The sequence below is a fragment of the Neopelma chrysocephalum genome, unplaced genomic scaffold, assembly GCF_003984885.1.
Source record: "Neopelma chrysocephalum unplaced genomic scaffold, ASM398488v2 Primary Assembly neopelma1_106b, whole genome shotgun sequence".
Taxonomy (NCBI): Eukaryota; Metazoa; Chordata; class Aves; order Passeriformes; family Pipridae; genus Neopelma; species Neopelma chrysocephalum.
In genome coordinates, this window is record NW_020897771.1 from 249776 (window position 1) to 264932 (window position 15157).

Sequence of the window (15157 nt, forward strand, 5' to 3'; positions counted from 1 at the left end):
GCATTGACAAACCCATACGGTTACTCCCACCAACACTGTGGGGAGAAGTGAGAAGACAGGACCTGGACACCTTGCAGGTGCAGCAAGGTCTCCTCCCTGTGCCCCCAAGTGTGGCACAGGCTCAGACCCACATGGCAGCACCGAGAACTAGGCTGGGAATGGCTCTGGTTTTTGGAAGGACCTTTCCTAAAGGAGTGGAGCTCTCCTGAAGGAGGGAAGTGCCTTCCTGCTGCCCAGCTGGACCCCACGGTGGAAGGGCAGCCGAGCCATGGCCCCCACCTCTGGCACATCATGCTCCAGGAGGTTCCCAATCTTCAGACCGGGCTTCAGGGCCCGGAGAGTGGCCAGTTCCTGCAGCACGTCCTGGCTTAACCCGTCTGTGCTCAGCCTTGGGATGGAGGAAGGAGGAAAAGAGGAGAAGGTGTTAAACCTTGTTAGGAGGGAAGTGTTCAGCCACTCAGAATGCTGGTGCCCCCCTCCCTGTCCTGCAGCATCCGACCCCCAGCAATGGGGATGCTGGGCATGGAAAGGGGCCGTGCCAGGGCCCTCACCCCAGGGTCCGCAGTGGGCAGGCGGGATGCCGGAGCTGCTGGCAGAGCTGCAGGACGCCGTCGGCTCCCAGATCGTTGTCACTCAGGTCCAGGCAGGTGAGATGGGGCCTCTCCAGCAGCTGTGCAGCCAGGGCTGGGCAACAGGCGCCCGTCAGCCGGCAGCTCCCCAGCCTGTGGGATCAGGGAAACAGGGAAGGGGGGGTTTGACCATCTGGTGGGTGAGTTGTTCCAGGTGGGAAGGAGGGAGCTCTGGCTGGTCCCTTACCGCAGTGTCTGCAGCGGGCAGGCGTGGTGCTGGAGCCCCTGGCACAGCAGCTGCACCCCAGCATCGCGCAGCCCCTCGCTGAAGGACAAATCCAGCTCCTCCAGGCACGGGCTGGTGCCCAGCACAGCAGCGAGGTCCTCACAGCAGCTGCTGGTGAGGCGGGAATAACGCAGCCTGATGGGAACCCGTGCAAAAGATCATCCAGTGGCACCAGGACGTCTGAGGGCCCCCAGCGCCACCCCACCATGGTGGCAGTCCCCACCCTGGTGCCACTACTCTGGAGCTCCTTGCCCTGGGACAGTGGGGATAGAGGGACAATTCCACCTCAAAGGGACTCTTTTGAGGCACCTCCCCAGCTCTCCGCTCCAGCCTGTGGGAGATGCCCGTGGGATGCCGGGGGGTTCTGAGGGTGCCGGGCCCACTCACCGCAGGACGCGCAGGCGGCAGCCAGGACGCCGCAGCCCCCGGCACAGCAGGCGCACACCGCAGTCGCCCAGCGCGCCGTCGCCCAGCTCCAGCTGCGCCAGGCTGGGGTGTTCCGCCAGCAGCGCCGCCAGCTTGGCGCAGCAGCTCTCAGACAGCCGGCACCACTGCAGCCTGCGGGAGAGCCGCGGAGAACAGCGGGCTCAGCACACCCGTCCCTGCTGCTCACCCGCCCGCCAGACCCCAGGGACCACACCCTCCCACAGCCAAGCAGGGCCCGGCTTCACCCTGGCCACGTGCCGCTGTCCCCAGGGAGCAGCGGGGCACTGCGAGGGGTGACCATGCGCCCGCACAGCTCCTGTGCCTTCTGCCCAGGGCACCACCCCCCCCCCCCCCCCCCCCCCGGTTTGGGGGCCCCCCCCCCCCCCCCCATCCCAGCCGCGGTTTGGGCTCAGCGCCGAGCGCGCGTCTCTCACCGGAGCACCCGCAGGGCACTGCCTGGGTGCCGCAGCGCCCGGCAGAGCAGGTGGATGGGGCAGTGCAGCTCCTCCTGCCACAGCTCAGCGATGGCACCAGGGCGTCCTCCAGCTCCCGAGGCTCCAGAGCTGCAGGGGGACAGAGCCGTGGGGCACAGGCAGCCCTCACTGGTGATGGGAGCTCCCGGCTTCGACACCGGCACACAAACCCCCCGAGCAGAGCCTTCAGCTCATAGGAGGGCTCCTCAGGAGGGACCTCTGTGGCTTTGGAGGTGCGAAGGATCACAAGTGTTACTTCTGGAGCCACCTGGGGTGACTTAAGTCACAGGGTGCACTTAACATTTCTGCATCAGGGATCTCCCCTTTGCATGTGAGAAGGGGGACATGAAGCCAGAGTGACACCTGCACACAGGTGGGTCTGGTCAGGCTTGGGAAGTCGAGCCAAGATGCTCTATCTCCACCAATCCCACAACATGCTGTGGACAGGGGAGCCCACGTGCTCCTTATGCTCCCAAGAATAAGTAAAATCCTCCACTGAGGAACTAAACCCCCAGGGAAAGGCCAAGCTGGGGTTTGGGTGGAAGGAGCTGAAATGCCTTTAAAACCATCCTTTGGGGCAGAGGAGGAGAAATCTTTGTAGTTTTGGGTCACCAAAGCAAGGAGGGGCAGGACTTACCAAGGCACCAACGCATCCAGCTCCACCCTGGGATCCTGCTGGTGGAAGGAGCATCCCTGGAGGGTGATGCAGCCCAGCCCAGCCCACTGCTGGATGCAGAAGGAAAGTGCCATTTGGTCATAGAGAGTCAACTTCATGTCCTGCAAGTCCAGGTCACTGAACTGATCCAACGCACTTTGTGCAAAGCTCTTCTCATTCATCTCGAACAAGAAGTGGAAAGTGTCCAACTCTGAAATCTTCAGTGCTTGGCCGGGGTGGGAGATGCTCCTGTGCCTCCCTTGAAGCCACTTCAGCAAGTCTTCCCTGGCTTGTGGTGAAATCCTGCACCCAATGGTTTTGTTCACATACTCTATGGATTTTTGGCTGACTAAACCAAAGAGGAACTGCACTGTTACATTCAAATCCTTCCTGGACTCACTGTAGCTTTTTAGTAACTTACTTACATCCTTCTCAAGCCCCCCCAAGTCACTGACTGTTTCCTCATCGTCCTCCAGAACATAAAACATCGCTGCAAAAAACTCCTGGAGGTGCAGATGGGTGAACCCGTAGATCTTCCCGTGGTCTCCACCTTCCTTTGAGATTTTCTCATTGAGGAAGAGGGGAAGAAGGTCTGGCTGGTCCAAGCCACAGTCCCTGATCTCCTTCTCCTCAAAGAGGACCTTGTGCTTCCAGATGCCATCAGCAGCCAAGGAGCAAAGCCGGAGAAGGAACCTCTGGAGGACCTGCGGATTGTCCCTGTCCCTGTGCTTCAGTAACTGGGAGAGGTAAGACATGGTCATCCTTGTGGTGGCTTTGGAGCACTCAAGGAGGTTTTTCTTCCTGCAAAGCTCTCGTTCAAGGATGGTGCAGACAGTCCAGCTCATGACGGGGATGACGCACAAGCTGTAGAGGATCTCATTGCCTCTGGCAAACCTGAAGGCCATGTTAGCTTTGTTGGCATTCTCAAAATATCTGTGGAAATATTCCTCCCTCATGGCTGCCGAAAATCCCAGTATCTCTGCGTAATACCCCCCCTCCAGGCACTGCCCCAGGCTTTGAAGAGCCGTTGGCCTTGTGGTGATGAGCAAAGAAGCCTCTGGGAGAACAGTCCTCTTCAACAAGCTCATCAGGGTGGTTTCCAGAGGCTTCACCTCCCTGGGGTCAGAGCTCAGCTCAGCTTCAGGCTGAACCAAGGAAAATCCCAGGGCCTCGAAGCCATCAAAAATGAACAGGATCTTCTGGTCATGCAGGATCCTCCCAGCCGGCACTCGCTGGTGAGGGCAGCACTGTGAAACCAGGTCTGCCACACTCGCTTCCTTGGGAAGGGCGATGCCTTTACAGTCAATGCAGAAGACACAGTCAAACTGCTCGTGGAGGGTCCCTTCTCCCCACTCCACCATCACCTTCCTGACCGTCGTCGTCTTCCCCATCCCCGGGGCCCCCACCAGCACCACGACCCGCGGCGTTTGCCCGTCCTCGTCGGGTCTGAACAGCGTCTGTGCGGTGACGGTGGCTGGTCCATTGCTGCTGTTGGCACATCCCACAGCTCCACACTCAGCTCCGTGCCCGCTCCAAGGCTCCCTGATGATGGTCAGGGCGGTGTAGTGGCTGCGGATGGATGGGTTCTCCCCGGGACTGGAGTCCCCTTCTCCGTCTCGGAGGAACTCCCGGACCACGTGCTCTCTGTAGTTCCACTTGTACTCTGTGCCAATGAGGAGAACAGTCAGTCTCAAGCCCAAAATAATTCCCAGCCAGCCCAAGTGCACTCCTGACACACCAACGGACACTCATTCCAACGCTCAGGGCTTTCCTAAGTCTGGCAGAGGCAATAAGAACATAATCTGTGAGGGTTTAGGGTTGCAGGGGTTCTTCTCCTGGGTGCCCTCAACATCCTGATCCACCAACCCCTGTTTCAACCGTCCTCATCCACCTGGGAGCAAATGCAATTGCCCGGGGCCAGCTGCAGCCTCTGTCCCCTTCCACTCACGCTGCTGGGGACAAAGGCACTGTACCTGGGCTCCTGGGTGTGCCCCTGGCTCCAAAGCACGGAGCTCTGCAGAGATATCCTTAATGCCCATCCCAGGAGGAAAGGATCTGCCTGCCTGGGAAGTGCTGAGAGCGCTGGATGAGCTTTAAAGTCACTTCCAACCCGAACCATTTTGTGATTCCATGATTTTAAACAATGCGTTTATCAAGGAGTTACAAGCCTGTGTAATTCAGTGCAAGGATGAGCTGCCTGGACAGAGGTGGTGACACTGGCCCCCAGCACTGTTCAAACTGGGAATGCCCAGGCCCACGGCAGCAGGGATTCCAGGCTATTCATAGCCCCTCCTGGGTAGCTGGGCTTGGATTTTCACTGCAAGAACTTTCTGCTGCCAGGTAAACCCACCTTGGCTGCTGCAGCAAGTCACTCCACTGTGAGAAACGTCCTTCATCCTGCTTTCCCGGGAGTTCAAGGGAAGGAGAAATGGCTGCTGCCCAAACAGCCACTGGGTTTTGCTGCTGTGTAGCCCTTTCCTCCTTCTCCAGCCGTGGGTGGGTTGTAACTGGGGCTCTAGGAAAGGAGAGAGGCTCCTTTAGGAGCTTTGGATGCTCAGGGATGAAATGAGTGTGAGCCTGTGCTGTGACCTGATCTCCTGGTTTTCCTGCTCTAGTTTATGGACTGGGTACCTGTCTGGATTAGGAGGGGGTAACCCTCTTGATGATTTTATTTTCCATGAGCGATAATTTTCTTTCCATGGTGGAAAAACAAAATGCTTCAAGATGATGTGTTTAGCAAAGCTGCCTTTGAGGGACACTGGGGAAGGGAGAAAGGATGTTTTAAGGCACATCGGGATTTTAAGGACTCCTTATTGACTCTTTATTTCCCTGCTCAGAGTCAGACATCACCATGTCACTCCTGCTTGCAGAACATCAAATAATTCTGGGAATAACTGCTTCTCTCTAAAGGAAATGGTCTCAAGTTGTGCCAGCGGAGGTTCAGACTGCATATTAGGGAAAATTTCTTCACAGAAAGGGCTGTCCAGCCCTGGCACAGGCTGCCCAGGGTTTTAAAAGCCAGGTGGACGTGGCACTTGGGGACAGGGGTTAGTGGTGGCCTTGGCAGCACTCGGGGAATGGCTGGACTCGATGGTCTCAGGGGGCATTTCCAACCTGAACAATTCCACGATGCTCTGTTCCTTCCCTAGGACGCTGCTGCCCCCAACATCCCCCAGGGGGTTTTGTAGGGGGGCTGCCCAGGAGCCAGGGCTGTCCTTATCCCTGCTAACTCCTCCTGGGATGTGGTGTGAGCCGAGAGAGAGGAGGAAAATCCAGCAGCACCATTTCTGAAGGTTTCCCACTCCCTCTGACCTTGAAAAAGCCATTTTCACCTTGCTGTGTCTCGGTCTGGACTGCTGCTCACTGTGCCTGTGCCGCGTTAGGGGGGATGTGACCCACTTTTTGGGGGTCCTTCCTGTGCCTGGTGCCACAGGATTTTGGAGCCCTGCCTAGCTCTGGGGCTACTTCCCTGCCTTCTCCTCTCTGCCATGGGGAGGGGTGGGGGGGAGGTTACTGTTTTTACAGCTCATTTCCTTTGCTTCCCTTTTTCCTACCTCAGTAAAACACATTTTTTAAATTCAGAATTTAAATATAATGTGAACTCGAGTCTGAAGCCTCTGAAAGCATCACGTGGGGCTGTTTATCTCCTGAGGCAGAGGCAGCATGTGTGAACACAAGGAAACTGCTGCCAGAATCCCCTGGCCTCGGCTCATCCAGGCTCTGGGGAACGGAGCCGGCGATTTCCACTTGCAGGAGGCTCCCTCCCTCCTCCTGCCACACTGAGGATATTCCTGCCTGATACAGAAGTGGCAGAAATGCTTTACTAGTCCTGGAAGCAGCAGTTCTCCTGCACTGAATCATGGATTTCCACCAGCTTTGCAGGAATTCAGCCCCTCTCTGCTGCTGGCAGTAGATCAGCAAATTTGGGAGGCGTTAGGAAGGGGAAGCAGCTGTTTGCAGCCATGGAAAGGTCCTGGCTGTGCCTGGCACAAGCCCCTAAAAGAGCAGGGAGTGCTGGCACCGCTGGGTGCAGGACCAGACAGGGAAGACAGGGAACATCAGCATCAGCCACACCTAATCCTGTCCATGTCAGCCTGTCTGAGCCCAGCTGGCTCCTGGAGCCAAGGACTACAGCAGGATAACCTTGTTCATCCCTGCTCCATGGGGGTATGGAGAGCTGCACCTGAAACCAGCCCCCGGAAGCACAGCCTTTCCTGGGAGATTTGGGTTCTTGCATCCAGCTCCTTGTTCTGCAATTCACTTCAAACAAGGGCAGAATTGTCCTCTACAGTGGGATTTAAGCAGCCTGAGTACTTTTAGGCATGACATGCACCTGGCTTGGATCTGGTGGGCAGTTTGGCAGAGCCAGAGAGGGTCAAGGGACAAAATCCTGAATTTTCTCTGGAGTTTCAGCCCTTCTGCACTGAGTATGTCCATGGCTGAGCTGGTGCTTGGCTGTCATTCATGGGACAGAGGAAACTCAGCGAGCACAGAGGTGAAGTGAGTTATTCTGCAGGCAGCTGAGCTGACAAAGTTGTTTCTCATGGATTTCTGGATGTAATCTCCTTAAAATATCAACTCTTTGTCCAAAATTACATGAGGGTTGTCAGTGGGTCCCAAGCCACTGGGAGGAAGATGGGCAAGCAGCGCACAGCCTGATTTGCTCTGAAATAAGGGCTAGAAAGAGCTCTAGACAATCCCAGAACCTGCTGCAGTTTGGGATGCAAGCAGGACGTGACCCAGTCATGGGAATTTAAGCCCTGTGCCTGGCTGGAGGGGTGAGGCTGTAACAGGGAGGGCTCTTTGCTTTTAGCTGGTGTGGATGAGGAGCAGGCTGTGCCTGGCAGTGCCTGGCTGGATGACAGCGCTCCGCAGCGGGACCGGGCTGTGTGCCCGGCTCCAGTCTGGCCTTGGGCTGCCTGCAGCCTCTCCCAGACCTTGTGGGAGTTTGGGAAGGGGGGGCAGACTCCAGCACCCTGGGGTGAGGGGGAGTTTGGGGAGAAGGGCAGCAGAGATGGCACAAAACTACTCCAAGGTGCAGCATTTCAGTGTCCTCCTTCCACTAAGCAGAGCTTCTCCTTAGCAGTACAGTTTGCTATTCCTGAACTCCCTGCTGGGGATCATCTCACTTGGAAATCCCTTATCCTGGCCTTTTTCCTGTGGTCTACACACAGGTATCCCAATTTATCAGGCTGGCCCCCTCCCATTTTTCCTCCCCAGTATGTCCCCCCCACTTTGTTGCCCTGTTCCCCGTAATTGCTGCAAACCCAGGCAGGATTTGGAGGAGAAAGAAGCAGAGCAGGCAGAGGGGTCAACACTGCAGGGACAGCCCTGAACTGCTGAGCCAGCTCAGCCCCAAACGACAGGGGATGTGGAGATGCAGCTGGGCTGCCTTAACCACCCTGCGGCCCCCCCTTGGCATCCTGCCCCCCCTCCCCAGATCCCAGCCCTTCCCTCCGGATTGGAGCGCCCTCTCCCCCCCTCCCTGCTCTCCATCTTCATGCAGTCTGCAGAGGTGCATTGTGGGAAACTCCCAAGTTTCCCCCCCTCCTCTGCCTGCCTCCCTCCCTCCTCTCTGCGCAGAGCCAGCTCCCAAGGTGTGACTCGTCCAGCCAGAGGACAGAGGTACGGGATGGCGCTGGGCCGGGGGGCGAGGGGCGGAGGGGCCGGGGGTCCTGGCCCTCGGCAGGGGGATGTGCAGATGTCCTGCCCGGGGTGACAAAGCGGAACAGAGACACGGAGCTACCTGCTCAAGGTGAGTGCCCAGCTCCTCGCAGCCGCCCGGGATGGAGGCCGGGGGCTGCCGTGCCGGCCGGCTCCGGAGCGGGGACCCGCACAGCTCTCCCCGCCAGAGGCAAAACGCGCCTTTTTAACCCAAAACAAGGAGCCCGGTGAGGATGGCTGGCCCCTTCCCGTGTCTTCAGCTCCCATGTTCTGCTCCCTGAAGGTCAGGCAGCCAGAGAGGGTGTTCCTGCAAACGCACGGGAGCCTCCCGCCTGCTTCCTGCCTGCGGCTTCCCGCTGCCCCCCGTACCTGCTGCCCCCGCGGGCTGTGCCGCGCTGCCGATCCCGCTGACCCCGCCGGGCTCCGGAGAGGGGAAGGAGAGGGCCCAGGTGCGGCAGGAGCGCTCCGGAGGCAGAAGGGCTCAGCGGCCGGGGAAGGAGCCGGCCATGTGCCGGAAACAGGGCTGCTGGGAGGGAGGAGGGGGAGCAGCATCCCCGGCTAGACCGCTCCAGCCTTGGCAGGGAAGCTGGTACACCTCCCTGCAACGTTTTGAGCGGTTTTCCCAGCTGTTTTTTTTTTCCCCTCCCATCTGCATGGGTGGTGGGATTTGCTTGCCCTTCGCTCTGCCTGGATTCCATGGCTCTTCTTTAATTCCGTCAGTGCTGAGGCAGGAGGAAAGCATGCCCAGGAACAGCCAGCACTTGGCTCAGCCTTCACCTTTTCCAAGGAAAGGGGGATGTTTTGTTAGGCAGGGGGGCTTTGATAACAAGGAGGGGGGGTATCCTTTGATACCTGGCTTGTGCTGGAAAGGAGCTCACAAAGAGAAATCTGCCCCCCCCAAAAAAAAACCCCAAAAAACAACCAAAAGGAGAAAGACGACAGAGCCAATAAGTGCCTATTTTAAGGGAGAATATTGCATTGAAAGGGGTGGGAGGGAGAAGGATACCAGACCAGGGCTCCTGAGTCACAGTGTGTGCTTCCAGGGAGGAAACGCTTTGGGAACGTCTCAGGCTTTTCAGTCTGATGTCCCTGCTCTCTGCGCACCCATGTGCATCCCCGTGTTTGCAGGGACTTGTTGATTTATTTGCTCCTGTTTACTTCTCTGCCTACCTGGTGGCTTCTGGGGAAGGGGAAGGAAGAGGATTTTTAAAATTGAATCGAGGTCAGCTTGGAAAAACTTGGGTATTGGGACAAGAGGAGGAAGCCCCCCCCCCCCGCGGCCGCCCCCCGGCACAGCCCCGTTTTCCTGGGTGGGGCTTGGGCAGGATGCCGTCAGGAGAGGGAGGATGGACTCCGCTGGATTAAGCTCCCTGCTCCATCTCAAGCCTGACCTCCAAAAGTCTGACCTTCACAGGTTTGACCTTCAGCGTTCTCCATCTGTCCTTTCCCAGCCACGGTGCTCAACACCAGCCTCTAACCCCGTGATATTGTGGAAGGATGGGGGAAGAAATCCCAGATTTCCTCTGCATTTGGATACTCATCCCTCTGCATCCATCCCCTCCGCTGGGGGCTGGCGAGTGCCCTGGCACAGTCTCCCCCTCCTGGATTGGGTGTAGGGACAGGCAGACAGGGCAGAGGGAGGGATGGAGCTCTCTGGGCAGGGATTTCTATGCTGGAGGAGCTTTGGCCATCCTTCCCAGATCTCATTCCCAGCTTTCTGCAGGGAATGAGAGCGCTCTGGTTTTGCTGCACAAGGGAAGGGATGGATTTTACCCTGGAGCATGCCAGGAGCCTGCCTGGAAGGTCACTGCCTCGTGTGGAATTGGCCCCTTGTCTGCCTGCAGTGGCTTCTTACGTTTCAGCTGCAGAGCAACAGTTTCCAGGCTGACGCCTGCAGATCCGGGGGCTGCCAGATTCCAGAGCCAGCTCTGCACGTGTGGAATTGCCTCCAGAATCTTTTTGCTGGCCACAGCTGAGCTGCAAAAGAGGTGATGCCATGAAAGCCTGGTGTGATCCTCCATCAGGCAGAAGGGATGGGTGCCCATAAACTGGGGAGGGATGATAAATTTTCTACTGCTTCTTGCAGTGGTTGGGGTTATTTTACTGTGTCCCATACACGCCTCATCCTTTTTTGCTTGAGAGTACTGAATTTGGGATACTGGCCTCAGGAAGAGGCCTTAGAAGCAAGATCTGTCAGAAAGGAAACCAGCCTTCTGCAGCTGGGAACTGGCCTGTGGCTGCTCAGAAAGCAGCACCCCAGTTTGGAAGCATCTGTCCTCTTGCCAAAGGCTTTTCCCAAGTGCTGGCAGGCTCGGGGTAAGAGCAGTGCTTTGTGGTGGGAAGGAATGGATGTCCACCCTTATCCAAGAGGCAGGGAACACTTGCTGACCCTGTCATGTCATCCCTGAGCTGGCACCACAGACACAGAGCAGAGCAGAGACCCGAGGCCTGCCCCATGGCCCCAGCCAGGGTGTTAGGATGGATGTGGGAAATCTCTATTCCCTGGGGAGCATTTTGGGGGTGTAACCTCCCTCCTGGGCTGTAACCTCCCTCTGCATGGTTGAGCAGAGCCAACATGGTGCAGACCTGCAGGGGCTGGAGGAGGGAGAGTCGCTGATGCCAAGAGATGGAGCTGTGCTTGGTGGGGTGATTTTCAATAGCAGGAGGCTCCTGGGCTGGCTTCTCCTGGACTTTGGGGCTCTGGTGACCTGCCTTCTGGTGTCACAGGAGATCCCACACTGCCCCCAGGAAGGGCTGTGCCACCTCTCAGTGCATTAACTCGTCCCCGGTGCCACAGAGTCCCTGGCATTGAATTTTTGGCTCTGGAAGGGCTGGAAAAGCATTATAAAAAACGAAAATGAGTGTGTTTGGAGAAGGCAAGACCTGAGGAGGTGCCCAGGGTAGGGTGCAGGATGCACCCAGATCCCTGTGGGGTGTCACACTCGTGGGTTAAAGCTCCATGATTCCTGTTGCTGCTGCACATCTGCTGCATCTCCTGAACTGTTCCTTATTGAAACCACTCCAGTGCTTTGATACAGTGTCCTGACAAATAACTGCCACGGAAAAAAGTCATCCTGCCTGACAATCCTTTCCTTTGTTCTTTGAATTTCTATCTTGGGGTGAGGGGTGCTCAGTTCTGCCAGGGAGAGGCTTAAGACCTACTGAAGGGTAAAAGCTACCATTTTGTTCTGCTACACAAAATAGAACTGTAAAGGGGGAAACAGCATTTAGTTCTGTGTCTGAGGGGGGATCAGGATTAAAGCTGGGCCAGCACAGCAAAGTGAGGTGCTCTGAACCCTCTTCTGGGGGCACGTGGACTGTGTTAGGGCCCTGAGGAGCCAGGCTTTGCAGCAGGGTGTTTCCAACCCAATCTCAGCAAACTGTTTTCACATCCTCTCAAATCCTGGAAATTATTTTCCTGTGAGATGTGTCCAAGGGTGCAGCTGCACGGCAGGGGCTGGTGGCACTGGAGCGGGTGACCAGGCGGTTGTACAGCCTTGCCAGGTGTGAATCCTCCTGCCTTCAGCAGGTCAGGGCCGTGCTGGGTGTACCTCAGTGCCCACCCCTGCGGGCATCAGTCGGAGCACATGGCTGGAGCACAAAACCTCCTGTTTTCCTGTTTTGGTAATGCCTTGGTTTTGCTGTGTATGTGGCTGTGTACAGGCAGGGGGGGCTTACCAGGGCAGGTTCGAGCTGTGTTTGGGGTTAAAAAACCCGAAAAGAACAAAAGCTTAGCCCCTGGCAGGAGTGTGGTGTGTCTGCAACGCCTCCTCCCTCTCTCAGAGAATAAAATGTCTGCCACGTCCATCCCAGGAGGCCTCTGGGGACAGGATGTGTGTGGCTTGCAGAGGTGGCACTTGGCTCAGAACTTGTCATCTGCAGAGGTCCTGGTGTGGGAAGAGACCATAAATGTCCTTTCTCTGTGCTCTTCCTGGTGGGGAGTCTTAAATGCTGTGTCACCTGTGTGGGCAGCGTGGCTGGGCAGCCTCCAGAGAGGACACTGGCACCGGTGTTACAAGCCACCTCTGTGCAGTTGGTGACCCAGGGCCTGCATCCCACAGCCCTTCCCTTTGCAGCAAAAGCTGCCAGTTTTGCTGGGCCACAGGAGCCTGTCCTGTTCCCACATCTCACCTTGGTGCCAGGTATAACCCAATCGCCCGGGCTGGGAGAGCTGACACAGCTCAGTGACAGTGGGAGAGAGGAGGGGGGGATCCTGGCCACGCTCTGGGGGCTGTGGGGGTGGTGGATGCTGGTTTTTGGTCGTTGCCAGCCCCAGCTGGACCAGCTGTGAATGTGCTGGGACTCGGAGCAGCCGCAGGAATGCCGCAGCCACGGAGCAGAGGCTTTGCTGGCAAATCTCCCCCCGTGGCAGCAATTTGAGGCTGCTGCCACTGTTAAAATACTTCAGCATCTGACAGTCTCCATGTCAAGATTCAAAGGGCTTGTTTGAGAGGGAAATGTTTAATCCAGGGCCGGGGAAGGGGAGGGGGGGGATGTGGGGAGTAGCAAACAACAGATTGGGAAAAGGATTCATAAATATCTCATCAGAGTGAAGTGGGTCAATGGTGTTTGCTGTGACTTGGTGCTGCTGTCTCCGAGGGCTGGATTTGGGAGGGCTGGGAAGCACAGCAGGCTCCTGCACAGCCTGTTCCTGGTGCACTGAGGCTGTTTAAAAGCATCTGTGACAAGTGACTCTGCTGGCGTGGTGCTTGCGTTGTGTTTCATCACGTTTGCTGTGCTTTGCGTCAGGAGTGGGGGGCTGAAACAGCCTGGGAGGGAGCTAAAACCCTCCTTGGGGAGCTGCTCACGGCAGCTGAGCGAACACAAGCTCCTTATGTAAAGCTGCTTTAATATTTATGGTAATATCAAGAGGCGGTGCATTACCTCATCTGTCTTCACAGCACTTCTTAGGGATGGGAAAGGCTTAGTCACTACTCTGCCATCACTCCTCTCGGGTGCTTGCCTGGCATCTCCCTGCCTTTAACGTGTTTGTTCCCTCAGCAGCTCAGAAAAGGGGAGAAATGCTATTTTTCCCCCATTGGAACTGGAGAGTTGAAGTGCTGGGAAGCCAAATGTGCTGCTCAGTTGCAGGAGGAGGCTGGGAAGGGGTAGGGGACTGGACACAAATCCTTCCGGCCCTGACAGATCACTCCACATGTGGCAGAGGGAGCAGGCACAGACCCCTGAGGACACTTCCCGAAGGACAGGGTGGTCCCAGCTGCATTCCTTAGGGGTTAGACAAGAAGGTGGAGGAGAGCAGGATGGGGAGAGCGCTGGGAAAGGAGCTCCCTCCCCTGTGCCAGAGAAACGCTCAGCCACCTTTGGTGCCAACTGGTGTTTCCTTACGGAGAGCAAAGGTCTGTCTGCTGCATGCACAAGTTAATGAGTGCCTTTTTTCCAGACATGTAGGAATGGCAAAGAAGGGAAGAGGAGATTAGGGTATAATCTTAGTCTTTCTGCCATCTCTAGGTCTTTCTGCACAGCACTGCTCCAGCTCAGACGTCATCCATAGCTATTTCTGAGATGGATGGTTTCAACCAGAGGGCACCTGGAGTGTAGGGGTGGACCTTTGGTGTGGGATAAATCCTGATACACAACCCCATTGTGTTGGTTGAATCCTTCCTGGCTGACCATCTCAGTGTGGCAGCTGAGGACCCGATGGAAGTGTGCTGCTTTTCATAAAAGAGGGAAAACCCTATGGATGAGCTTCCTGCCACACCCCACACCCCGGAGCAGCTGCTTGGTCTTGCAAAGTGGCTGACTTTTCCTTCCAGACTGAAGCAGGAGGGGAATATGAGAGGATGTGGGGATGGGATGGGGCTGGTCCCTGCAGAGGGAAGAGGCATCCTGACGGAGCAGTGCTGTGGCACAGCTTGGCAATGACTCATCTGCTCCTTCAGAGCAGGATTGATGCAGCTTTCATCTGCGCACGCAGGAGACAGATGAATAGATGTGTTTGCTAATTTGCTGGGAATTGAGGCAGAAAAGGTGCCCTTCAGGGAGCCAAGGAAAGCTGTTCTCCCCTTTGCCTGTTGCTCAGGCTGAGGGCAGCTTGTTGCGCTGGGTGAGTCTGACTGCACTGACCTTGAGAGCTGCAACAACCAGGAGCATCCCAGGAGAGTTGTGGTGTTTGTGTGCCAATTCTTGCAGCAGCAGGAATTTGGAAGGCTTTTCTTTTTTCATTTTTCTCCTTTATTCCTGGTTTTATTGTGCCTGCTCCTTTTTCCCAGCCTGAGAAAGAGCTGGTTAGCTGCTGGCAATGAAAACCTCCCTGAAAGGGCACTGATTGTTAAACAGAAATGGCATGGAAGGGGGAAAAAATGAAGCCTGTCTCCCACAAAACCTTATTCCCAAGTGCTGCTGCCTGTGTAGGAGGCAGAGACAGAGCTGGAAGGGGGAGGAATGGGTAGCCAGGCAGAGACAGCAGCTGATGAGGAGAAGGGAGGAATAAATAGATGAGAGGAGCTACAAAGAAGAAAGCAAAGGTAGAGAAATGTGTCATTAGAGAAAAAACTTTGTGTGATGGAATGAGGGAAGAAGAGGAGACAAAGGGATGGAGGGGGAACCCTCATGTGCAGGTTTAGTTTTTGGATATGAGAAAAGCACCTTTCTTTTCAGTCTGGGGTGGGAGACAGAAGTGCTAAAGATCAGCACGTGGTCATGCCCATGGAAGTACAGGAGTGGAGAGTGGAGATGATTCCCAAGGCAGGGAGTCTGGGAGGTACTTAACAGCATGAAGAGAGGGTTCAGTACTGTGATGCAAGAGGATGTGCTGTTAAGAGTCCTCAGTGTCCTGAGGAGCAGGAGGAGTCAGGCCAAAGGGTCTGGAGAGCTGCTGGGCAATCCTGTGGCTAATTCCAGTGGTGGAAAATCACAGACAAAAGCCCTTTTATGTGGGCACTTAAGAACTGGAGATATTGATTTTTGGCTTAGTTTGGTTTCTACATCTTTTAAAACCTTTTCTGAACTGTGTGAAGGGTTTGCATTTCTTTTAGATGGAAATTCACTTAGAATCAAGAAATTCTGTTTGTGGCAGTGCAGGGCATGGCAGCAGGACAAGGCTCCTTGGCCCAGCATGGGCTTC

At 56.1% G+C, this 15157-nt stretch overlaps 2 protein-coding genes across 7 annotated transcripts in view; one reads left to right on the top strand and one right to left on the bottom strand.

Moving 5' to 3' along the window:
• Positions 1-8588, bottom strand: LOC113973816 (NACHT, LRR and PYD domains-containing protein 12-like). 3 transcript variants are annotated; one of them, XM_027696366.1, is made up of 8 exons: positions 8443-8588; positions 4760-4924; positions 2392-4072; positions 1716-1844; positions 1243-1413; positions 817-990; positions 552-722; positions 1-388 (listed from the first exon to the last, which is right to left on the bottom strand). In XM_027696366.1, exons 2-8 carry the CDS (start codon positions 4803-4805, stop codon positions 187-189), a joined length of 2574 nt encoding a protein of 857 aa, XP_027552167.1. In that variant the 5' UTR covers positions 4806-4924; positions 8443-8588; the 3' UTR covers positions 1-186. The 3 variants fall into 3 exon arrangements, with proteins under 3 accessions (XP_027552167.1, XP_027552166.1, XP_027552169.1); XM_027696365.1 differs by lacking the exon at positions 8443-8588 and adding an exon at positions 6743-6850; XM_027696368.1 differs by lacking the exon at positions 8443-8588 and having other exon boundaries at positions 4760-5227.
• Positions 7905-15157, top strand: part of CEND1 (cell cycle exit and neuronal differentiation 1) — a 27823-nt gene continuing 20570 nt past the window's right edge. For 2 of the 4 annotated variants that reach the window (XR_003536357.1, XM_027696441.1), the window contains exon 1: positions 7905-8034. The gene's annotated coding sequence lies outside the window, so the exon portion shown is untranslated. Of the gene's footprint in view, positions 8035-8054; positions 8165-9409; positions 9488-15157 lie in introns of those variants that run through there. The other 2 variants (XM_027696442.1, XM_027696443.1) reach the window with 2 other exon arrangements.

Coding starts and splice junctions, on each gene's coding strand:
- LOC113973816 (XM_027696366.1), bottom strand. CDS start 4,805: ATGAAGGACGTTTCTCACAGTGGAGTGACTTGCTGCAGCAGCCAAG. Junction 4,073..4,759: donor GACTTGCTGCAGCAGCCAAG/GTGGGTTTACCT, acceptor TCATTGGCACAG/AGTACAAGTGGAACTACAGA. Junction 1,845..2,391: donor CTGGATGCGTTGGTGCCTTG/GTAAGTCCTGCC, acceptor GTCCCCCTGCAG/CTCTGGAGCCTCGGGAGCTG.